The 26,429-nt window shown below is 41.9% G+C and overlaps 1 protein-coding gene across 4 annotated transcripts in view; it reads left to right on the forward strand.

The window, feature by feature from the left end:
- Positions 1 to 26,429, forward strand: part of COX10 (cytochrome c oxidase assembly factor heme A:farnesyltransferase COX10) — a 159,461-nt gene that overhangs the window by 12,798 nt on the left and 120,234 nt on the right. For all 4 annotated transcript variants that reach the window (XR_016347579.1, XM_075903517.2, XM_075903515.2 and 1 more), the window contains exon 4: positions 9,062 to 9,186. Coding sequence is in view for 3 of the 4 variants with exons in the window: in XM_075903517.2 (XP_075759632.2) it covers positions 9,062 to 9,186 (125 nt within the window). In the remaining variant the exon portion in view is untranslated. The remainder of the gene's footprint in view (positions 1 to 9,061; positions 9,187 to 26,429) is intronic.

Consider the following 26,429-nt stretch of genomic DNA (forward strand, 5'->3'; position numbering starts at 1 on the left):
CTATAAATACAGACATCAAAGTTTAGAGAGAGAGAGACAGAGATCACATTAAAATGAAGTTAAAGGACAATGTAAAAAATACTACTACTACTACTACTACTAATAGGATTAGAGTTGCTTTGATTATCTGTACTATATATTTGAGAGAGTTTATGCATCTGTGTCCGTTCGCCTGTGTTTTTTTTTCCCAAGAACTCCTCCTACACAGTAAGAGCTAGGACCACTACATTTGCTGTGCAGTTTCTTCTTCTTGTAACTTAAAACAAGGTAAGAGTTGGATGTGCTGGGACAGTGGAATTTGTCTGGACTACGATTTTTCTCAGAATGCAAAAGGAAGGGGTCTTCTAGTAGGCACAGTTATACTGCAGAATCTCCATAGGGGGATGTTGCCAGCCACTGTACACAGGTAAGGTTCCAATGCTGATGAACTGCTGGCTGGGCAGCATGGCCCCCTTTCTCCCAGCTAGCCCAGGGAGCCCCGGCTAGCTCTGAAGATTAGCCAACTTCCTGCAATCCCTGTCCTCAGCCCCCACACATCTCCCAACCCTCTGCTCTGACTCTTGAACCACCCACCCCTTGTCCTGAACCCCTCCTCACTCCCCAGCCCTAACTCCTGCACCCCCAGCTCTCTGCCCTGAGCCCACCACATCTCCTGGCCCCTGCCTTGAGCCCCTCCTTAATGACTTGGACAATGCCGGGTAAATGTACTACTATTCATATATTAGAAACACCCCAATAGGTCTCCTTTTTATCTTTCATTTCCTCTGAGTGCTGTGCACTGTTTCTTATTTAATCTGAAATGGTTGGTAAGCAAATTCCCTTTTCTGATTTCTAGTAAAGCTAGGTACATTTGTAAGGCTTAAAAACATGTCTACTTTGATATCCTATTGTATGTTTCTATTGAGAATTACTCTTGAAAGACTCTTGCCAAGTCTAACCAATAAACCTTGAAAGGATCAGTTTCACCCATTATGCAGTGAAGTGTAGTTAATTTTGCCCCCAAAGCACTGAGCTAACGGGTCAAAAACCAAACATATAGAGTCAATGACCTCATGCCCTTGCCTGAAGTGATCTCAATGAAATGAACATCTTCTCTAGGAGGAAAATGAAGAGGAGATTATATGTAAAATTCACTTTTGCTCAATTAAAAAAAAGGAAAATCAACTTCCCAGTCTGATGGAAAGATAACTCTATTTTCTGTTTTAAGCTGCATTTGAAACTGTTCCTGGGGCAGGCAGCAAGAACTTTACTTTGTGAGTTCAGAACACTGGACAAACATCTAAAAATATCCATTTCAGCTGGATAAATGAGAGAATGTACTACAGCCTTTTTTAATGAGATCCTGATAAGTCACAGTGAAATGACTGACTGAAATTAATCTGGAGAAATCAATGGAGACTTTAATTAGCACTCTGGCTGTACTGTATTAGAATTTCTTTGAGGTCAGTGTAATGGTAATGTTACACAGACTATTTGCCAATCTGCTCCACCTTTCTCCTTCTGTAAATGAGATGGTGTTGTGCTATAATAAATGAATGTAAAGTGCTCTCTGTGATAAGTTTTAATTAAATTCTTGTCTGGAAGTGAAAGTGTGATTTATAATACCAAAAAAAAAAAAGTAATCACTCTTAGAAATGCAAACGCCACTGTTTTACCATCCTTTCTGACCAAGCTAATGAAAAACAATTGAGAAACAATGGATTTCATTGAGATTCATATTTCCTTGTACTATATACTGAGAGACATAGGGCAAAATTTTCAAACCCCTCTGCCTTACCTTTGGCTTTTAACGAAAAGTGGTCTGGTTTTCTGAAGGGTGACTGTCTGCAGCTCCTGATGACAACCCCCTTTGAAACTGTTGACTATAATCTCTGGGTTAGTAGCGCCATATGTGTACTCTTTTCTTTTAGCTATCCTTTATCAGATTCTTCAGGGGGGTAGCTGAGTTAGTCTGAAACTAGAAAAACTTAAAAAACAACGAATAGTCGAGCAGCACCTTAAAGACTAACAAAACGTGTAGATGGTATCATGAGCTTTTGTGGCTGAGTAAGAGTGTTGTACCCATGAAAGCTCATGATGCCATCTACACGTTTTGTTAGTCTTTAAGGTGCTGCTTGACTATTATTCTGAAACTGGAAAAACTTAAAAAACAATGAATACAGGCAGTCCCTGGGTTATGTACAAGATAGGGACTATAGGTTTGTTCTTAAGTTGAATTTGTATGTAAGTCGGAACTGGCTCCAGATTCAGCTGCTGCCACTGAAACTGACCAGGGGCTGACTACAGGAAGCGGGAGGCAGAATTGCTCTGCCCCCAGCTTCCTGGAATCAGCCTGATCAGTTTCAACAGCTGCTGAATCTGGAGCCTGGGACAGAACAGCTGGGGCGCTGCCCGGTAGGTTCCCACAGGACCAACCCGGCAGCACCCCAGCTGCTCTACCCGAGGCGTCCCGCAACAAAAGCCTGGTCTGGGGCGGGGGGGGGGGGGGCGCACTAGCTGCGCCCCCTCCCCCCCCAGCAGACCAGGGAGACCCAAGCAAAGCCGCACAGGTGGAGGGACCCCGCCGCCCGTGTGGCTTTGCTCCTTTGCCCCCGAGCAAAGCTGCACAGGCGGCGGGATGCCGCCTATGCGGCTTTGCTCCTGTCTCCCTGGTCTGCTGGGGGTGTCCAAGAGTGTTGTACCCATGAAAGCTCATGATGCCATCTACACGTTTTGTTAGTCTTTAAGGTGCTGCTCGACTATTCATTGTTTAAGTTTTTCCAGTTTCAGAATAATAGTCAAGCAGCACCTTAAAGACTAACAAAATGTGTAGACGGCATCATGAGCTTTTGTGGGTACAACCCACTTACTCAGCCACGAAAGCTCATGATACCATCTACACATTTTATTAGTCTTTAAGGGGCTGCTAGACTGTTGTTTTTTAAGTTTTTTCTTTATCAGACTGTAAGCGTTGTTTGGTGCAAGAACTCTCAAACTTAGCCTCTTTCCTAAGAACAGATCCACACTCCAGCTGTCTCGTGGTCACATCCTTTCCCCATCATGAAACCCATTCAAGATTCTCAACTCTCTGGCAGCATTGGTGGCTGTAGTTGGTGGATTGGTACATGAACATAATCATAAAAAAGAATTGGTTTCCTTTTTTTTTTTTTTTGTAAGTGAATAACAAAGTCTGCTGATCCTTTATGCTTGCTGGTGTATCTTTTCTTGCTCCTGGCTATGGGCTTCTGTTCTCCAACTAAGATTGTACTGACTTCTAGTGTAATAGTCAGCATTGTTGCTCCTTTTTACAGTTCTGTCAGTAGGCATTCATTCATTTGTTCGTTCCCTTCACCATCTGTCCCTTAAGTTCAGAGGGCCACCAGTTGAGACCTGGGAGGCAGGACTCCTGGGTTCTGCTCCTGGCTCTGCCTCTCCCTTGCTGTGTAAATTTGTATAAACTTCTGAACCTTTCTGGGCCAAATTCAGCTTAGGGAGCCACACTGGGTTCCTAGGTGAGCACCAGTGGTTGGAAATAGTTTAATGAATATTTGTTTTGGTTTTTTATCTGATTTTATCTGACTGTTTAAACAAGGCTTAAAAATCACCTGCTGCTGATCTGTGCCCTCTTCTCTAGCAGGGGACTTTCAGCCCCAGAGACTTCCCTGAGGTGTGGGGGCAAGCATGCAGTAGGCACTTCTGGTTGAAAGTCCCTGAAGGGCAAAGAGAGGTGCCCAGCGCTTGCAGCGCCAGCACCAGCAGAGAGGGGAAGCGGTTGAGGGGAAGGTCCATCTTATTTTGATGATGGAACAATTTTGCTAAGTGCTAAGTCTACATGTAGCGAACATTCGGCTGTTTGGATTTCCCTGTTTAAGGATTGCTGCAGACAGCCCACATCTACAATGTATATTTGTTTTCAAGTATTGGTAAATGAAAGTGTGATGCCAGGGTAACTACAGAGACATTTAGAACCCAAACACCTGGAATCTGTAAACAGGAACCGGGATCTTTTCCTCTTCCGACACAAGAAGAACGAAAGCAGCAAAAAATAAATAACTCATGCCTAAAGAAGCATTCTATACAAGAGCGCAGTGTGAATTGCAAAATGCAAGCAAGCACACATTGGCAAAACTTCTGCTTCCAGCAGAAATAGATGTCTATAAGGCTATGTCTACACTGCAGCCTTATTTTGAAATAATCTACACATCTGGCAGTTATTTTGACATGTCGAAATACTGTCAAGCTGGAGGACGTCTTACTCCGACTCCTGTAACCCTCGTTGTACGAGGAGTAAGGAAAGTTGGAGGAAGAGTGCTCTATTTTGAAATAAGTGCTGTGTAGACAGCACCAAAACTCGAAATAAACTTTTTCGAAATGCACTACGTCAATTGTGTAGCTTAATTTGCATATCATATTTTGAGTTAAGCCCTGCTGTGTAGACGCACTCTAAGTGTGATGGGAAACAAGATAACATGGCACTGAAAACCATTCTTCTATCAATTAATACCAGCTGTCAGCTCACTTGTGACCTTGCAGAAAACATTCAATAAATTAAGAGAAGTATTTTGCCGTGCATCTTGATTAATCCAGAGACATAGCCAGCATAGTTCAGATTCTGTGTTATGTGAGTTTTGTCAAAGTAGGCTCGACAGTTGGAAAACTTTTAACAGGGCCGTTCATTTCACTAAAATCTATGGGTTTGTCCAAACATGTCAAAATCTGGCTTTTCCAATGATAGTTTTGAAAGCCTGGATTACATCAGATTGTATAATTAAATAAACTGTACGTAGTTAGAAGAAGTCACAAAACAGTCTAAATTCTCACATCCCAAACTCTTAATTCAGTATTCTGACTCCTGAGTTGGTGGGTTGGTTTTTGTTGTTGTTTTTTAAAGGTTGTGGGGAGCTAGCAACTTTTAAAGTATCTATAAGGAAACTCAAAAGTTTGGAAACCACAGCTCAGTACTGACTCAGCTGAAGATTTTGCCACTAAATCATTCACAATTTCTAAAGAGATATTAAGGATATTGAGTTTAATTCCTAAAAGATGTTAACCCTTGCTTATCACACGACCCTACTGCGAAAGCCAACTCATACAGGATGAGTCAAGTCCTGCAGGCCTTGCAATACTGGCATCATTAAATATATGGAAAAAGGGTTGGATAGGACAAGATATAGCTTGGCAGGCTACAGAGGGGTAGAGAGAAAAGTCCCCTGTGGAAGTGGAAGTTTTTTGTCACCGAAACTGGGCATTCATCACAGCTTTTATTGCATTGCAATGTGACTTCTCTCTGGGTTTTGTTGCCAAAAAGGGTGTTTTGGTGACAGCTTGCCAGTGTAGACAATGCATTGAAATTAAGCGTCTGACTCTACAGCAGATTCTGTAGATCTTAAATCTTCCAGAAAGCCTTCTCTGGGAACCCTCTCTAATTTTTCAACATTCTTTTAAAAATGGGGATACCAAATTTGAATACAGTATTCTGGCAATGGTCTTACAAATGTTGCATTCTGGAGTAATAGCTCATGACTGCCCATTGGCATTCACTTGTTTTTGCTTCCAGTAGTCACTTTAGCTCTTTTAGGAGCAGCCTGGCAGGAGAAGGTCATGTTCTTTTGGCTCTCTCCTGAGATGCCTGAACCCTTTGCTTGTAAGCCTCTTCCCTGGCATCGCATTTCCTTGTCATAGTGAGCAACATTGCTTCTATAAAATCCAGATATTTGGGATCAGTGTAGGTTTTTAGGGCACCGTTTGACTTCCCTACAAAGCATATTATTTGTGTAGTCAGAAAACTGCTGAGATGATTTTTCTTACAAGAACTACAATTGATGATAATTTTTTCTTCCTTGCTGATACATTTATTGAGTTCAGTTTGTAAGGTTCCAAGCCATAAGCAAGCTATTTAGTTATTGTGTTGGCTGGTTTGTTGCAAGAAGAGAGCGACTTCTCTTTAGTACTACTTTTCTCTTAAATCTAGGTTTGTGTAATCCATTTTTTGAATGGTTTTAATAGTTGGGTACAAGTTCCTTAGCTGTAGAATAAAGAATGCTTTTGAATTCAGATTCCTGATCTGTTATCTATTTTCCACATAAAGTCACTCAAATTGCAAACCTTCTGGCTGTATTGTACCTTCCCCTGCCCCAAATTGGGCAGAATTGGTTAAGTTATCAAGATGTGTCAAATATACAGCAAAGAGGACTATCTTCACCAGTCTTGGTGCACTGGATTTTCTTATGCTTTCTTGAAATGTTCAGGGCTGCTGCTTCAAAGTATTTTTTTCTGATAGCATCAGAACAGAGCTCTGCTTTTCATAGTTAATGAGGTTTCCAGCCAGTTTTCATTCAGTGATACATGAGCTACTGGAATCCATCTATATTTGGAAGGCAGTTTGTCTAGTGATTGGGGCACTGGAGTCAGGAGACATGAGCAATGTTCCCTCTAATTTTTTCCATCCATGTGTGGAACACATTTTATGTGCACCTAGGCATTTGCAGGTGTGCACCACTAATAGAAACACATGCTTCCGACTGTGGTGTTTTGTCCATCAACTGAGCAAAACCTGAATTTCTCCTGAGTGGCTGTACAGAGAACACTAGATATGAGCTCTATTCCCAGTGCCGCTGGGAATAAGAGTGAATAATAGTAGGAAATTATGTTGCCCACTTCTGCTTTACAATGTTACCTGAATGTGAGAACAGGCATTTGAATGGCACCATTGTAGCCGGCATTGCGAGATCTTTACTTGCCAGAATCACTGGAGTCCCTTCATGCTTCAATCACTGTTCCAGAGGGCATGGGATCTGCCTGATAACAATCCAAAGCTGTGCAGACCGATGCATGTTCATTTTCATCATCTGAGTCAGATGCCACCAGGAGATGATTGATTTTCTTTTTTTGGTGGCCAGGATTACGTAGTTTCTGCATTGGAGATTTGCTTTCTCCACCTCATCCCTCTCAGATTTCAGAAGGCACTTCACATTCTTAAACCTTTGGTGAAGTGCTCTAGCTGTGTTTGGGACTCTCACATTCATACCTTCTTTGTGTTTTGTCAAGTCTATAGTGAAAGTGTTATTAAAAATGAACAATACGTGCTGGGTTGTAGATCTGAGGGCCCATCTACACTACGCAGAAGATTTGAAAGATGATATGCAAATTCTCTGGGACTTTGCATATCTGCTTCTGATCTCACTTTTGAAAGCACTGTGTTTTTTTTGGCAACCCCCCTTTTTCGAAAAGCCGCTTTTCCTCAAAAAGAGGTTTACGCGGCTTTTCGAAAAAGGAGGGGTTGCCGAAAAAACCTGCATCTTGACTAATTTCACTTTCAAAAACTCTGCTTTTGAAAGTGAGATCGGAAGATAATTTGCATATCATCTTTCGAATCTTCTGCGTAGTCTAGATGAGCCCAGAGACTGAAACATAGAGCAGGAGACAAACAATTCTCCCCCAAGAAGTTCAGTTACAAATTTAATTAACAGGTTATTTTTAATCGGTGTCATTAGCATGGAAGTATGTCCTCTGGAATGGTAGCCTATCAAGGGGCATACTAATGTTTAGTATATCTGGCATATAAATGTCTTGCAGTGCCGGCTACAAAAGTGCAATGCAAATGCCTGTCCTCGCTTTCAGGTGACATTGTAAATAAGAAGGAGGCAGCATGATCTCCCGTAATGTCTTAGCGATTGGCTGAACAAGAAGTAAGGTTGAATGGATTTGTAGGCTCTACAGTTTTACATTGTTTTGGTTTTTGTGTGTAGTTGCACGTTCACGATAAAGAGACTGCACTACAGTACTTGTACGAAGTAAATTAAAATGACTGTTTCTTGTGTTTGATTTTTAGAGTGCAAATATTTGTAATCTTACTATATATTTTAGAAATGTGAATCTGTCTCGTGAGTCCGTTTGTTTATGAGCTCCTTCTACATGGTAAAAGCTAGGACCACCAAATTTGTTATGCAGCTTCTTCTTATCTATCAGAACTTAAATCTAGGTCAGTGTTTGGTTGTGCTAGGATAATGTCCCTGGAAACTGATTGATTGATTCTCATAAAATGGAAAGAGGGGGGGTCTGGCAGGAGGGAGTTATACTGCAGAATGAACACAATGGGGGCAGCAAAGGGCGAGAGATAGGGACCAGGACAGCTATAGCCCCATTGGACCAGAAAGGAGCAGAGATGGAGAAAGGGACAGATATCTACTATGTATTTCAGGGAGTTTGCCTGTTTGTGTGTCTGTGTCTTTCTGATCCTCCCCAAGCTGTGCCCGCTGCAGCGTCCACGAAGAGGTACTTTTCACCTGGCCCCAAGCTGCTGTGGTGAGAGACAGCTGGGGTTGTCCTCTGTCCCTAGGCAGTCTGCATACTGAATCCCTCATCCTCATCCCCACCCCCAAAGAATGATTTAAATGAAGAAAAATAAAACTTATTTCAGTTAAGGACCTGAACAAAGCCAGGTAAATCTAGTAACTAATAAAAGCTGTTCATCTTCATTTTATATGAATTTGAATTTCCAGCCACACACAATTTGATACAAATCAAAAGTAAAAAGAAAAACCTAATAAATAATATTGTATAGGAAGCCTGGGCATCCATTGCATCATTCATAATTTTCTAACATTTTAAAAAATAAGAATCTGAATACATAAATGGAAATTCGGCAATATAATTGGTTAAATAAATGTGTTAAATATGACACAGCCAACTGGTTAACAAAAATAATTTAGTGCAAAGGCTATAGTTAGTTACAAATCAATATGTTGAGTTGATTGCCAACCAATGAGAGTCAGCCTTTATGCAAATAAAAAATACAAATGCAAAACATGATTACAATTAATTTATTTTAAATCAAATCTTCCTGCATACTAATTTAGATCATATTTAAAATCCACTATTTGAATTGCTTTGACTTCCATTGGTCCACCAGGCTTGGAGCCTGTAAAGCTACAGCGATACAAAAAATGAATGTCAGAAGTAGGAGTGTGGAGTTCTTTCGGCATTCTAAACAAGTGATCTGTAATGGTTATTTACGTACAGTAGAAATGACTTAGTGTTGGAGCCATGGTGGTAAAACATATTGTATGTTTTTGTGTTGCAGCACTGGTTGTGAGTACCGCATCTGCTGGGTTTGCTATGGCTCCGGTCCCTTTTGATCTTACTTGTTTCCTGCTTACCTCCATTGGAACTGGACTTGCTTCCTGTGCAGCCAACTCCATCAATCAGGTCAGCCCATCATCCTTTCGCTTGTCTTCTCTCCAGAAGTATTTACATTGACGTAAAGCGAATATGGTGATCTGAGGGGAGCTGTGTATTCCACATAAATTGTAAACACCTAGAAGTTGCACTACAGAACTGTGTATCCGCTTATGCATTGATCATCAAAAATATAGATCCCTAAAATAGTTGGCATATTCAAAAATGAGCTGACAAGATCTCCAAATGCCAGGGCAGTATTGCTAGTTTTTCTAGCATAAAAGGTGCACCACTGAATGATGCGTGGGTGACATTGAATAGTGGTTAGAGTATGGGAATTGGGACTTTTGGGGTTATATCTTAATTCTGCCATTGTTTTACTGTGTGCTCTGTATCTGATTATGTAGGCCCCAATCCCAGTCCTGGGAATTTTGTTGTTTTCTCCAATGGACTCCAGGTTGGGTAACCTATGGAACCTCTGTTTGTCAGTTTCCTCAGCTGTCCAACAAAAAACTGTTTTGAGATCTTCAAATGAAAGTGCTTACATAGCACCCGAGAATACATGCTAATACCATACTGTTAAACAAAGTACTTTTCTCTCTTAGGCCGTGTCCAGACTCAGGGGTTTTTTCGGGAAAAGTAGCCTTTTCCCAAAAAAACTTCCCCTGCGTCCAGACTCAAGCCGCGTTCTTTCGAAATTATTTAGAAAGAACGCGGCTTTTCTTTCGACGGTAAACCTCGTTTCACGAGGAAGAACGCCTTCCTTCGAAAGTTCTTCTTTCGAAGGAAGGCGTTCTTCAATGTAAAGAGGCCGTCTTCGAAAGAGAGCATCCAGACTCGCTGGGTGCTCTCTTTCGAAAAAGCGGATTTTTCTTTCGAAAGATCCGCCTGCAGTCTAGACGCGATCTTTCGAAAGATGCTTTTGAAAGAGCATCTTTTGAAAGAAGCCTGCAGTCTAGACATAGCCTTACAGTGTTCATAACTTGTACAAAATAAATAGAGCTCTGAATAGGAACCTCTGAATAGTTCCTGCATGGGGATTGAGTAGTTTCTTTCTCATTCTTGTTTTAAGAGGGGGGAGCTGGTGCTGTAGAGAGGACCAGGTACAAGCCAGGAATCTGCTGAGCCCGTCCTAGACGCTGCGACTCTGCTTTTTAAATGTACTAAGAGCCTGCCAGCTCCTAATGCATTTTAAATCAGAAGCGCAGCATGCGGGCTCTTAACACATTTAAAAGGCTAAAGCCTGGGAGCCAGGCACAGGGTCCCCCTGCGGATCACCAGCCTTTTAAATGTATTAAGAGCCTGTGGCCTCTTAATAAATTTAAAAGGCAGAGTTGCAGCAGGGTTAGCTCCCAGGGCCGGGAGCTAGCCCCGCTACGGCTCCCCCGCTTATCGACTAGTCGATGGAAAATCCATCGACTAGTCAATTAGTTAATTAGCTTATATCTAACATCCCTGAAAGGGAAATGTCACCCTGGTGTCTAGGATGTGCCTTTTGCCCCCTCTGTGAAAATCTGGCCATATCTGGCAAAGATAGCCTTGGAAAAGCTTGGTTCATACATGGTCATTAGAGGGAATGAATTTTGTTATGTGAACCAATATCGAGGTAATTTGCTGATGTGCATCACCAGTTGAAAACAAAAACCTAGATACTGTATACTCCTGCTAATTGTTTGCATCCATATAGAATGTTGGCTGGGAATCTGAAATCAGGCTCAGTCTCATGGAGGGTCCTGCAGCCAAATCTGGACATGTGCACTAATAGGCTGGCAGCACAGCAGAGCTAAAGCAGACTCCCCCGTGTCCTGTCCCCGTGTCACTTCTAGAAGCGTCTGGCACATCCCTGTGGCACCTGGGGGAGGCAGGGCATGGAGGCTCCACAGGCTGCCCTTGCCTGTAGGTACCACTCCCTGCAGTTCTCATTGGTCAGAAACAGGGAACCACAGCCAATGGGATTTGTTGGGGCTACACCTGTCCTTCCCCCAGGAACCGTTACTGGACATGCCAGCCACTTTCAGGATGGGGCAGGGCCAGGGCAGGGGTGAGGCTCCCTTAGCCCCCTGTGCCACCACTGAGGAGCCACCTGAGGTAAACAGTGTCCAGCCAGAGCCCACATCCCAAACTAGGGATGTAAGTGACTAATCGACTAGTCGATCATCTGATAAGCAAAAGCTTATTGGACAGTCAACACGCTAGTCGCTTCCCCTCCTTGCTGCCTCTGTCACAAAGGGGCAGCACGGGTGGGGCGGAGGGAGAGGACAGGGTGCTGGACAGAGCCAATTTAAAGGCTGGTTTCCTCCAGCTCTGTTGGCCAATTTTGAAATGTACAATAGTCCCCGCTGGGACTTTGGTACATTTCAAAGTTGGAACGCTGCGTGGAGCCTGAGGCCAGCAGGGAGTCCCCCACTGACCCAGGTTCCTGCTTTGAAATGCTCAAGAGCCTCCGCTGGGCACTCTTGTATATTTCAAAGCTGGCATGCCGCGTGGAGCCGAGGACCAGCGGGGAGTTCCACGCTGGCCCAGGCTCCATGTGGGTGTTTCCACTTTGAAATGCACAAGAGCTCCAGTGTGGCCCTTTTACATTTCAAAGGCAGAACATGGAAGTCCTTATCGACTAATTGAATAGTCAATGGGAATGCCATCAACTATGCAATTAGTTAATCGAAATTTAACATGCCTATCCTCAGCCTCTGCCCTGAGTCCCTCCTGCACCCTAGCTCCCTCACAAAGCCTGCACCCTGAATCATAGAGTTGGGAGAGATCTCAGGAAGTCCTGCCCCCTCCAATCCCAACCCTCTCCTTTATCCCAGCGCCTGCCCCACACTCAGCCTAGAGCTTCTTCTATACTCTAAACCCCTCACCCAGGACCAGAGCCTGCAACCTCCTGCATCTCAACCACCTGTGGCAGCCTGGTAAAAGTGAGTGAGGATGGGCGTGAAAGGAGGGATGGAGGAATCAGGGCAGGACCTTGGAGAAGGGGCGAGGAAGGAGGTGGGGGAAAAGTGTTAGGGTTTGAGAGAAATCCTGGATTACACTTACATTCAGAAAGTGATCTTGTGCTTAAAAAGGCTGGAGACCCTTGATTTAGGTGGGCATGGTGTATAGATAGTGTTGATACACTCTTTAAACAAATTAAGCTGAAGGGGAGAGAGACACTAGCCTGACTTTTTCAGTACTGCCAACTCCATATATTCAACAATCATGAGTCAAACCTCAACCAAATCACAAGACTGGTTTAAAACTCATGCCATTTTTTTAAAGTAATACATTTTTTGAGTTTATTTACCTTCTTAATTTGAAACTTTAGGGGTCACATTTACAAACTTTTCTCTGTAACTATGTGAGGGCTAGAAACACTTTTTTAATAATGAAAACAAAGATTCTCAACTAATCACCTGACTCCCATCAGCTCGGGCTTTAAGAAAAACACAAATATTGCATGAATTGTGAACACAGCAATTTCCATTCTCTATAGATCTAGTTCAGGGGTCCTCAAACTGGGGGTCGTGATCTATCGGGGGTCATGATGAAGTGTCAGCCTCCTCCCCAAATCCCAATTCACCCCAGAATTTATAGTAATGTTAAATATTTTAAAAAATGGTTTTTTTTTATTTTTTAAGGGGGAGTGGTTAGCACTCAGAAGCTTGCTGTGTGAAAGGGGTCACCAGTACAAAAGTTTGAGAAACACCAAACTAATTGAAGGCCAGCTCTACACTAGGAGGCAATGTCAAACTAGGGTGCGCAACTCCAGCTACGTGAATAGTATATCTGGAGTGGATGTACCTTAGTTCATTTTACAGTGGTGTCTCCACTGTGGGGATGAGGGGGTGGGGGGGTGGAGGTGACAGGAAAAACTCTCCCATTGACTCCCCTCATGCTTTTCGATCTATGGAGTATCAGAGCCGTCAAGATTGAGTTCAGCGGTCCATTTAGTGGGTCTTTGCCAGACCTCCTAAATCGACTCCTGGGTGATCGACCTCTGCAGTGCTGATCTCCTGGTAAATGTAGACAAAGCTGAAGAAAGATACGTACTTACAAATTAGTTGTCCATCACAAGGGATAAACTGTAACTGGATTTTCTGATGAAAGTAGAAATAATCAAATGTTCTTTATGAAAGTTTTGTTAAATTGATTGTGCTTTTTTGGTACAATAGAAGAAGCAGAGCTTAAAATGCTTCACAATCTTGTAGAATTGGTATTAAAAATGTTATGGAGTTCTAACTGTTGTGGAAAATATGGCTAAAATATCTTTGAGGTTGGAAATTACATGGGGGGAAAATGTGTAATGCTCTAGAAAATCATCCTAAAAAAGTGCATAATTTGTTTGTAGAAAATGTCTAGAGAAATATTTCAGAATGTTTTCTGTTGGGCACTAGTTTGGTGGCAACAGAATATGTAAAAAAATAATCGTGAAAAATATTATCAAGAGAGTTGCTGGTCAAGATAAATACCAGGGAAATTCTGGTAGTTCTGTCTTAAGGGATGAGCATGTTACCACAGACTATAAAATAGTGAACTGCTGCAGAAATGTGCAGAACATTTAGTGTGTGTCTCATCCCCTGCCAGTTGTTCTGTCTCTGCATCACTTTTCAGAATCACAGTGCTTCAGAGTTGTATGTCTCACTTAATCTAGCATCGTAGTGGCCTTCTAACCCAGTGGTCCCTAGTTCTCCTACACATCATACAACACTGCACTATATCTTTCACCCCTTCGGTAGTGTACTACAACATGTCACTGCTTTTCAGTCCCACCTGTTCAAACTGCTTTCCTCCCCTCTGTTTGTTTGAGTGCTCTCTTTTCCGGTGCTGGAATAATTTAGAATTATTGTATTCAGGTGCTCTCCATGGATCACTTCCGAATGAAAGAACACCATGTTGTGCAGTGTTTTTAATCATAATAACAGGGAAAAAAATCATAACTACCCAGGAACAGATCGTTGACATTTCAATTCTAGTGTAAAAACATTGCGCTTGTGATATGCAAGCCAACCGTGCAAGCCTGAAAAACTCAGCATGAAGTCAGTCTTATTGCTTGCAGTTACGATATACAAAATAAGTGGATTTTGGAAATCTGTCTTGTAAACACTGCATTTTAAATTTAAATAAAACAAACCCAGTTTTTTCTTGTATATCACCTTCTATAGTGCTCGGTAAAGCATTTTGAATATATAAAAGTATTAATCTGCACCTGTGTTTATGCTGTGAATGGAGATGAGCTTACTTGTCACAGCTGAGGGAACTGACTTCCCTGATGACGGTGTTAAGCTAAGTGTCTCCAGCATATTCTACGTGTTGATCCGAACGCCGAAAGTATTTTCTCAAAACATCATTCTGTAAAATCAAACAAAATAAAACAAACCAAAAAAGGGGCGGGAAAGGGGGAATACCTGAGAATCAGCAGAATGGTGGTTAACTGTCAGCTTAGTGAGGACTGAAATGAGCATTTATTTGCTCCCATATTTTACTAACTTTATCACACTGTCTCTTTTTTCTTTGCTATTTTTAATTTAGGCGAGTATCCCACTTTTTGCCTTCTAGGCCTTTTTCTCCTATTTTCTTGTGAAAGCTGAAAACAAGATTTTTAGTGTTGGAATCTCTCAGGTTGATTTTATGTGGAAAAATTTTCACTTGAGAGGCTTCTCAGATGTTAACCTCTGATTTATGGAGGAGCAGATAAAAAGATGTTTACAGCACAATACAAGGCATGAAAATGTTACAAGAATCATATGCATATTTTATAAGTCAAGTATATTCATCTAAAACTGTAACATAGTTTACAAGTAGGGGAAGAGGGTTGTAAAAATGAAAGCAGAATGTTTTAAAATGGTTTGAATTTAGTAGCTGAAAGATAAAATGCTGTGGCTGGATTTTACTGATAGTACCTTAAAAAGGAAACAGGTGGACCTGAATATGTCTGCTGAAGTTGTAAAGCAATCATCTACTATATATTTTAAAGAGTTTGTCTACTTGATCAAGAGTGCCTCCTAAACAGTAAAAGCTGGAACCATCAAATTTGGTATACAGCTTCCTCTTACCAAAACTTAAAGCAATGTAAGAGTTTGGTTGTGCCAGGAAAACAGGATGCGCCTGGAATGGAATTGCTTCTTGTGAAACCAAAGAGAAAAGAGACAGAATCACCAAAGCAAGTACAATCCTCAGAATTCACATAACTGAGTGAATGTTGAACAAGATTGAACCAAGGTGAGCCAGAAAAAATGGATGAACCTGGGATAGGATTGCTTCTTAATAAACCTTTAAGAAAAGAGATACAACAGAGGAATTTGAAGTAATGTTTTGTTTTGGCACTACTGGGCAATGCTGGGTAAAGCTGCTAATTAGAAATAAATCAAATATTTTAACCCTGAGGAGAACAACACATCTTAGAGCAGTTAGCATTGCTACCCCTTCAGGGTTTTGATCTGAGGGGCACTGCTATTTAGTAGCTGCAATGTTAGTGCTTTTTTGACAGCTGGCACATATAAAAGTCTTGCTAATTTTTGTTCTTAATATACCATCACCATCACTTGACAATAACAATCTCTTAAAAGCCTAGCCTTAAAGTGGAAAAAGGATAGACTTGTGATTATAGCAAGGGATTGGAATTCAGGAAGGCTCTGGGTTCACTTTGTCAGCTCACAGATACCCTTGTGTGACCTTGTATAAGTCACATAATCTGTCTCTATTTCAGTTCCCCATCTGTGAAATGGCCCAACTCACAGGAGTATTGTGAGGACAGATTCATCAGTATGTGAGGAGATGGGTACCATGGAAAAACCTGGACAGAGTGTCTCTGTAAAGTTTGACCTTTACTGTTTTCTCCCTTCACCAGAAGGAATTCAAAGTCTCCATGGTGTGTAATAGGTTGCTCTTCTGTTGTAACTGCTCTTGAAGAGCATTTAAGTTATGCATATGTTAATGAATTAATCCTTAAAAACTCCCTTAGAAATACAAAAATACGATCCCATTTACAGAAGGGGAAACTGATAAATAGCAAGGTCTTTTTAGATATTCTCTTTCTCTTACCCATTACTTTTCCATTTTCTGTAGTAAGTACCTTTAAAACTCACTGTAGAAATCTGATGTCAGCATTTCACAACTCTTCTTCCATTTCACAGTTTAATCAGGACTGCCCATCGTGGAGACTGGTAAGGAGACCCTCCAAAACAGTTAATGCCAAAATGATAGAAAATTATCATCTTATTCATGTCCAGAGGTTCTGGAACAATTTGTATAGTAGGAGTGCTGAGAACCATTGCAACAGACTGTAAACCCTGTATATGATGGAAACTCTTAAAGCTAGGGGCTACCCCTATCACCTCGAGTTCCAGTGTAGATGTTCATAGTTTGGCAATGGCCATACCGAATTTCGTAAAGTATTGTTAATTATCTCCATCATGTTGTGGCAACTAGAGGTGGTGAAGGTGCTGCCACAGCCCCTGGGTTTAAGAGTTTCGAGGATCACTTTCATAATTTAAATCACCTGTTGAAGCTTACGATCTGTTTCAAGCTTTATACCTCCTCACAGATATTTTTCTATCATTTTGGCATTAACTATTTTGGAGGGTCAAAGCTATCAAAGAGATCCTATAAAACAGATACACAGTGAAGACGCATGGCATATCTGGTTTAACAACTCCCTGTGTTTTGGGTCTGTCAAATTGTAACCGTTATTCTTCCTTCTCCTTCCTCTTCTTTCATATCTTCTTTTGTAAGATTTTAAATATGAAACGTCATTTATTCCTAGAGCGAGATGTTTTAAATATTAGCAAAAGGAGGACCCCGAATGCCTTTTAGAAATGAGTAGAACTTGACAGGTTTGAATTATTTGGGGGGGGGGGGGGGTTATTTACAGAGTAGGTGTTTGCTGTTTTTTGGGGGGAAGGGGATTATTTTTAGTTTTGTGTTCAAAACCTTATTTGTGTGAATTTTCATATAACACAGTGAGGCTATTCACATAAATAAGAACTCTACTCATACTTATAGAGATTTGCTGTGTCAGGCCTTTAGATCCTGATTCAGCAAGTTGCTTTGTGCCAGGATCTGCCCAGGGTCTTGCAGGATTGCAACTTTAATTTGTAGTGTCCATTAGTCTATTAGAAGTAACTTCTGAACAATTCTACAAAGAAGAAAATTTTTTTTTTAAAGACTCAAAGCAGTGAGTATCTATGTAAGTGTTAAAATACACAAAGAAAAGAGGCAACGGTTAAATAAAATGTCACAGGTTACAAATAAACTAAAACTCAGATTGCATTTGCCAAATGGGAAAAATAGTAAAGAGAGAGTGAGTGAGGGGGAACAGGAATGAAAACAAAAGCTTTTACCCCAGGCACTTTTCATTTGTGTTTTCTATGATAAACATTTTTCATAGCAAGGATCTGTTTACTTACATGTCAGAAAACACCTTATATGCATTTTAGAACAATATGAGAATAATATGTTGTCATCATAGAATTTCAGATGTTCGAAATAGGGATGTAAGTGAGTAGTCAAGTAGTCGACTACTTGCTTCTGCCACTCCTTGCTGCCTCTGTATCAGAGGCAGCAGAGTAGGGGGGAAGGAGGATTCCTTGGTGCTGCCTTACTCTTAAATGTAGTAGGAGCTGGACGCGCAGGCAGCCCGGCTCCTGCTACATTTAAACTACAGAGATGTAGCAGGGGTAGCTCCTGGACCAGGCATGAGCCAGGACTGAGGAAGCCTTCCCTGATCAACTAACCGTGTAGTACATAAAAATTGTATCAACTACACAGTTAGTGGCTTATCCACCTCTTCACATCCTTAGTTAGAAATGGGAGAGAAAATACTTTATTAGATCATCCAGTCCTTGCCAGTCGTGCAGGACTCTTTCCTGCAGTGTATTTTTTCAAGGGTTCAGTCCAATCTACTTTGAAAAAGTCCTAAGTGATGGAGTTTCTGCCACTTCTCTTGAGTGACAAAATGGGCGAGGCAATAACTTTTCCTTCCCTCTCCCCTTGTCTCTCTGATAACCTGGGACCCACATGGCCACTCTCTCTTGGGAAAGTCTTGGACGACTTTCACATCAGTATTTCAATAGAAATAGCTTTTTATGACAGAGAAAATATACTGTTTTTGTTTTGTTTTGTTTTGTTTTGTTTTGTTTTGTTTTGTTTTGTTTTGTTTTTTAATCTTCTGTATGAAACCAAATAGTTGAATAAATGGTTTGGTTTGGTTTAGAGAAATTCTCAAAGTTACATGTTTCTAAAGCAAAGTAATTAATGAGAACTGTGGTGCCATTCTTTCCTGCATGCATTCTGGGGGATGCTGCTTCCCGTCACTTAGCGTTTTGTAACTTGAAATAGAGGGACAGCCAGCCAGTCTGTTTGCCTTCTGCATTGTTCCTCTGAGATTAACACCTGATGCATCTCTGTCTCTCTCTGAAGTTTCCTTTGTTTTGACTGAACAGACTGCCTGCAGCAGACGGCATTGCCTTTCATCTGCCCCCAGTGATCAAAAGATTGTCAGAAGTGGTTATTAAAACCTGGTGTTTTAGCTCAGAAGTACAAGGTTGTCAGTGTTGGAGGCAGCCTATGATGTAATTTACAGTACATAATAAATATATGAGAAGTGCAACACTGAAAGTCTATCTTGTGGTCTGAAGTGTTCTGATATATGCAGCTTTGATATTTTAACTGCTAGGAAACCTTCATTAGTGGTCATTGAGGATCATAACTTATGTCTCAGTCAGATGATTCATAATTGTAACTCTCCTAGATCGAGTCAGCATGGAGAAATCCTTGCTATTGAGCAGGAATAGTTCAGCCAGTGAAGATGTATTTCATGAGCAATGAAAAAGATGAGCACTAATAAGAACCAACCTCAGAAGGAACAATAAATTTTAAATGCAGAGATTATCCTCCTGAAACATAAATTACTTGACCTATGACTGAAACTTGATAAAGGATCTTTGGGAAATATAAATTAATACATGCCATTGTTGGGATAACTTCTCATAAGCATCTCCTTTGGTGAGTGCTGTGAATGAGAAATCTGTAGAGGGAAATAAATAAGTTCTGTACTTTTGGCACCCATGCCTAGAATTGGGGGAAACTTTAGACCTGAGTCAGAAAGGCATAACATTCACTTTGGACAGTGTACTGTACATAAAACTAACGAGTTTCATTCTTGTTTCTGGTTAGTTTCCCTTTGTGGTTCTCCTATGCGAGCTAGAGTTTTAAACGATTACGTTTTTGATGAATTTATTTTCCGTTCACATTACATTTTGTAGAAATCATTAAGTATGAAGTTATTTAAATGTCCTTATTAGATAATTTGATTTAGGTTTTCCATATCTTCTTTTGATTATTTTCTACATATTTTTATATGGTCATGGATTCCTAGCTTGACAACGGATAGTCCTGAGTAAATATTAAAAAAGTGTACAATATATTAATTGGAGAACACATGAATTACTTTACAAGGGTAGATGAATGGCATCCTCAGACAATTACCATAAAATGGATGTTGTATGGGAAATGTAAACATGTTTCTGGTTTACACTACTAAATATATACTTTCTAAATATAAACATGACCATCTCTATTCTAAAATGCTTCCTTTTTGCCAAAATGATATGGTATAGTCAAATGCGGAAACCATTTTAAAATTCCACAAATAACTGAATCCAAGAAATCACATACTGTTATGCTATAAGAAGTGCAATCTTGTTAGCATTTTTTAAAATACTGGGGGCAAAGGGAGGTGGATGGGAGGAGAAATAATTTACCTGTGTGATTGATCTTCAGGGAAACTTTATTTGTGGAGTTCCCTTCAGATCCAGGGCCAGATTTCCCCTGGAAGCACTGATCTCAGGGAGAACAAAGGAATTGCAAAGGATTGAAATGATGGAATGTAGAGATATTATCGGACAAAGGGGAAAATATAGTAGTTAATAAGATTTATCTTCCCTTGTGATCTGCAGTGGCACTGGTTTCTAAAACACATGGAACTTTTAAAACGGAAAGTGAAATTGTACAGTTTTTCTTTTGCATGCATCTACGTAGCTGTTTGACATTTTGAAAATTAGTAAGAATGTATTTAGTACTGCAAGAAGGTAGTAAGTTGTTCATGAGCTGATGAACCAACCAGTCTTGGGAATGAAGGAATTAGTGAAATGTCATCTTTTGTGTAACTGAATGGTTTAATATCTCTTAAGTATGTTGTCTTTGCTCAAACTAGTCACAGCCTTAAAAATGGTAGGCTAGCTGTGTACAATCCATGGCTTAGGAAATCATAGAAATTTAGTACTGGAAGGGACCTTGAGAGGTCATTAAATTTAGCCCCCTGCACTGGTACAGGATCCAGCAAACACTTATTAGGAAAAGCTTTCACTATATCTGTCTTGCTGCTGAGTAAGCCCATTACTTCTTGTCCTACCTTATACCAGCTCTTAACATATTTGAAAACTCAAGTCTCTCCAGACTTGTTTGTGAGCATGTGAGGAAGCTTTCTTTGACCTACGTAATGTACCAGTGGGTGGTTTCATTGTTGACAGCTCACCCTGAAATGTGATGACAGTCATCCCAAGTTGTCTGATCAGTACAGTATTTAAGAATTAGAGTTTTCAAGGCACTGTAAAATTGTCTCCTTCAGAACAGTGTTTGCAGACCATTGGGAATGCAGGCTTGCCTTTGTCTACTAGTCTCTTGGTGACAATGTGGAATTCGTTTAATATTTCAGTAGTGACCTTAGACCCCAGTTAGGGTTGCTGTCCCAGTGTAGGAAGACATGACCTTCTCCCATAGAGCTTGCTTTCTGACAAGACAAGCAGCATAAAAGGGAGGGGAAGAATGATCTAATTACAATATTTTAAAAAATGCTTATGAATATTAGACATGTACAATTCTGTTTATTGATTAAACGTAATGCTAACACTATGTTTAACCATTTAACCCTTTAAAGTCCTTAACGAATATGCTTATTTTCTTTCTCTTTTTAAAGCTCACATATTTAGTCTGAAGGGGGTACGGAGGGAAACTCAGCAATAGCATCGTTTTCATTCTTTGCTTGACAAGTAAACGATAGACTCATAGAAATGTAGGTCTGGAAGGGACTTCAATAGGTCATCTAGTCCAGTCCCCTGCCCTGAGGCAAGACAAGGTATTATACAGACCATCCGTGACAAGTGTTTGTCTAACACAGTGGTCACCCAGGGCAGATCCTCACGGGACTGACTCCATTTGATATGTTCTTCCAGCCTGACTGTAAACCACTGATAAGTACTGTTTTTCAACCAACTGTACATCCACCTTGTAATAGCTCGATCTAGGCTATATTTCATTGATACTGTCTTACATGAAAAGGGTATGTAAGACAGTATCAATAGTCTTACTAAATTTGAGATCTAGAATGCTACTGCTTTCCTCTATCTACAATGCTTATTACCTTGTCAAGGAAGGATATTAAGTTGGCTTGACATGATTTGTTCTTGACAAATCCATGTTGACCGATACTTATCACCTTGTCATCTTTTAGGTGTTTACCAAGTAATTCCATGATGATTTGCTCCATTGTTTGCTTCATTCATCTGCAAAAAAAAAAAAAAAAAAAAAAAAAAAAAGGATTCAGGAATATGGATTGTAGGAGTTGGATGGAAACAACCTGAAATGTGCAGTGGCTGAAAACTCAAAGGTCATCTATCTCCTTGTGGAATATAAAGTCACTTGGAGCCTTGTCATGGAAGAAAAAAAGAACCATTCTGGGCCCATATCACTAAGCCTATATTATAATGCATGCATACAAGGGGGTCAAATTAAGGTTCCCCGGGCAAATTTAATTTTGACATTTCCTACCTTTTGAGTGTTTAACTTTGTAATCTTAATGTTTTTATCATTGTGTGTGTAATTTTTTAACTTTAAAAAAGGCTCCAGAAATTTTATCACATTGACTCTTCCATGGGTCATTAGCAATGTTGGAACCTTTAGAATCACCTCATAGACCTCTACTGCTTGAGTTAATGGAGTAACTAATAGCAGTGGTCCTAAGAGTAAGTTATAGTTACTTCCTTTAAAACTTTGGATGTGTAGTTATCAAAAATACCTGTTTACCACAAATGGCTTTCTAAGGCAATTCAAAGCATAGAAGCAAGTAAGCTTTTTGAATGGTTGAATCACAACTCTGGGCCAGTAATCTGTTACTTCTTCTTTTTGATGACGTCTACATGGAAATTTAAGCGGGAAGCTAATTTTTATTTTCAGTATCTGGTTAGATGAATTAATCAGATATAAAATGAGGTACACTATAAAATTTAGATACACTAAATGAGGACCTGGAATAAAATGGCAGATGTTAATGAAAAGTTTTAAAAATTATCAACTATATGAAAAAAACACAATCTTTTGACATTAAACCAAACCACTGAAATACGAAAATTATTCTGGGGATTGATATTCCCATGTGTCATAATAGTTAAATTGAAAAAAGTCCATTCAACAACCTTTGAAAACACAAATAAAACAATGCACATTCTCAAAGTAAAACAGACTTCTAGCAGATGACAATCTCTATTCCAGTTATCCTTTTTTTAAAGGCTTCTTTCTTCTTACAATTTAGATTTATGTTGATATTACTAACAGAGACATGACAATCCATTTGAACTTCAGAGACTATCATAAAGGTGATGGGATTTGAAAGCAAACACAACGAAGTTAGCTTCAATGAAATGCTTTTTAAATAATCATCTTTTACAAGATGCATTAGGAGTTAGAATAAGAAGCTCTTGCGTTTATTAAATGGTAAGGAAGGCAAAATATTTTCCTGGAAAAGCCTCCATTATAAAAATGTTTATGAGATGTGTTCTGAGCCAGCAGGGCAACTAAGTTAGTAATAGACAGCAAAGTTAGATGGTGAAATTAAGGAGTCTCCCATATTTAACTTAATGCTTGTGATGGCTATGGCTTAATTCCTAATGTGTTTCCATTATACATTTTGCAAAGTCCCAGACAGCGGAAGTTTTCTGGGTGGTGAACAGCCTGGTTAATCCTGGCTGTCTCCACTCAGTGACAGTTAAGTTTTTCTTACTGTGAGGATTTTTCATGTTACTTTGTGGATAAGATCACCCAAATCCTCCTTGGTAGCAGAGCATTGTCTGAAAGGACAAATGCAACATTTCCTTTGCTAGTTTCAACCTTTCTTTCTTAGTGAGGTTGACGGGGAGCTTTTGAGTTGCAGCCTGTGCATTAGACCCATGTTCTTCAACATTGGTTAAAGTGCTTAGCGTGGAATATTGGGGCTGCTCCTGATGGAAACCATAAGGGCCTCTCATTGGAAGAGCAGTAGACTGCCTCCCTGATAAACCAGTATTAGACTTTTACTCAAGAGAGCCATCTCTTGATGTGGATGTGCTTGCCAGTTATTCACCTATTTCTAATCTTCCATTCGGGAAGGAAAGATGCTTGAGGAGATTATGGCATCATTACTCTAGCAGTTTCTGGAGTCCTTACTTTTCATTGACTCAGTGGATCTGGTTTAAGGGCTGGCATTGCATAGGGAATATACTAGTTCTGCTATTATTTTGGATCTGTCAGCTGCCTTCCATAGACTTTTGAGATTTGGAGAGGAAGTAGAGAGGGGAGCACTGATGCTAAATTTTTAGTGACTTGTTTTCAGTTCCTAATGTGTCAATAGTGTGACTCTGCTCCTTTCTTTTGGAGAGAGTTGAGACAGTTAGCAACTGCTCTTCTGTCCTGTGGACTTTGTCATGTGGAGTTCTGTGGGATTCCATCTTGTCATCCCTCCCGTTCATATCAGCTTGCTGGAAGGGCTAGTTAGGGACCTTCAATATGCTGAAGACACTCAGTTCTTCATTTCCATCTTCTATGATACCGTATTTTCCGGCGTATAGGGCGACTGGGCGTATAAGACGACCCCCTATCTTTTTAATTAAAAGATAGGGTTTCATCTTATACCCCAGCGCCCCTCCGCCTCCTTTGCTCCTGGTGTCCCTGGTCTGCTGGAGATGGTCCCCAGCAGACCAGAGGCACCGGGAGCAAAGCCGCCAGGAGCGCCTGGGCCCCCCCCCCCCGCCGCCGGAGCCCCTCCGCGGCTTTGAAAGCCTCGGGGGAAGCCGGCGGCGGGGCATCCCAGGCGCGCATGGGCTGCCCCCCCGCCAGAGCCCCTCCGCGGCTTTGAAAGCCTCGGGGGAAGCCGGCGGCGGGGCATCCCAGGCGCGCATGGGCTGCCTGCCCGCCCGCCGGAGCCCCTCCGCGGCTTTGAAAGCCTCGGGGGAAGCCGGCGGCGGGGCATCCCAGGCGCGCATGGGCTGCCCCCCCGCCAGAGCCCCTCCGCGGCTTTGAAAGCCTCGGGGGAAGCCGGCGGCGGGGCATCCCAGGCGCGCATGGGCTGCCTGCCCGCCCGCCGGAGCCCCTCCGCGGCTTTGAAAGCCTCGGGGGAAGCCGGCGGCGGGGCATCCCAGGCGCGCATGGGCTGCCCGCCCGCCGGAGCCCCTCCGCGGCTTTGAAAGCCTCGGGGGAAGCCGGCGGCGGGGCATCCCAGGCGCGCATGGGCTGCCTGCCCGCCCGCCGGAGCCCCTCCGCGGCTTTGAAAGCCTCAGGGGAAGCCGGCGGCGGGGCATCCCAGGCGCGCATGGGCTGCCCGCCCGCCCGCCGGAGCCCCTCCGCGGCTTTGAAAGCCTCGGGGGAAGCCGGCGGCGGGGCATCCCAGGCGCGCATGGGCTGCCCCCCCTCCGGAGCCCCTCCGCGCCGCGCGGAGGGGCTCCGGCGGGGGGGCAGCCCATGCGCTCCTGGGATGCCCCGCCGCCGGCTTCCCCCGAGGCTTTCAAAGCCGCGGAGGGGCTCCGGCGGCGGGGCTCCGGCGGCGGGGCATCCGGCGTACAAGACGACCCCCGATTTTTGGGGGATGTTTTTTAACTTCAGAGGTCGTCTTGTACGCCGGAATATACGGTATATCCACTGTTGTTTAGCACCAGAATTAGACTTGGCATTTGGGGTTGCCAGATGGTTGAACCAAAAATACCGAACACTGTCCCCCTCTGAGAATTAAGCAAAATAAATAAATAAATAAATAATAAAACAGCATTAAAACAGCATGGCCCCTTTCAGAGTGAGTGCAGAGTTAGAATAGAGATAGGAACAGGGGAGTGATTGAGCATTAAGACCCATGGAAGGCATTGCTTCTCCTTGGTCTTTAGGCTTTTTGCCCACGGCCATTTTGTGTTCTTGTTCAAGCCAGATCTTAGCTTCCCTGTGGAACCAGGTAAGCATGGGGGGCGGGAGGTGGAGGAGTCTTGGGGCTGGGCCCAGGCCCTATGGTTGCCAGGTGTCTGGTATTTTCGCTTCCTGGCCAGGAAAAAAAAATCAGAAAAAACTAGACATTTTAGGTGTCTGGTATTTTCTGAATTTTTTTTACTGGACAGGAGGTGAAAATACTGGACTGTCTGAGTCAATACCAGACACCTGACAACCCGATTTGCATTAGGAGGCAGATTTTAAATCATAAAGGGAAGCTAGGTCCCCAATGTATATTGAATGTCAGTGGAAGTTGGGTGGGCACCTAACTGTCATTTATGCCTTTGAAAATCTCCTCCTTGATCTTCAGTCACTCCTAAATGCCTATGTAGCAGCAGTGGCCATGAATGCTTATTCTCCCCTCCACCCCCACCCCTTCCCTTGGCTGGAAGTGTCTGACCTTTACTGTCAAATATGGCCCTTGCTATAGTCCCTATCCCTTTATCGCCTGCTCTGCATCGAGTTGTGTGAACTCAATTGTCCTATGGAGCTAATGAAACACAGATAGGAATACTTTGCTGATATAGCCTTTGAACAGAAAAACAAAATGAACAGCACTGTTGTTGGTTGAAACACACGCACATGCACACCCCCCCCCCCCCCGAAAAGTTCCCATGTTGCTAATTGGGTTTATGCCAAAGGAGAAAATAAATAAAGAGAATGCTGTGGAGCTGATTTTGGAAGTTTTGCCTTTACTTTGATTGGGAACGGGATCTGGTCTTTTGAAGGGAAATGCAAAGGTAAACATAGAAGGAAGATATTTGTTTTTTCAGTACATTTTTAAGTGGTGTACTGCTCACATCCTTGGAGGCTGCAGTCCTGTGTTTATCTACAAAACACTTACATGTAGGAACTGGCAGTGGACTTTTCCCTCTCACTGTCCCCTCAAAGTGTCTCATCTTTGTATTATTATTCTTACTACTAATGCTGCTACTACCTGTAGAACCTCAGAGCCTGAGCCATGGATCAGAAGCTCACTGTTCTAGGTGCTATATGAACTCTCAACCAGAAGG

The sequence above is a fragment of the Pelodiscus sinensis genome, chromosome 20, assembly GCF_052426305.1.
Source record: "Pelodiscus sinensis isolate ZL-2025 chromosome 20, ASM5242630v1, whole genome shotgun sequence".
Classification (NCBI taxonomy): domain Eukaryota; kingdom Metazoa; phylum Chordata; order Testudines; family Trionychidae; genus Pelodiscus; species Pelodiscus sinensis.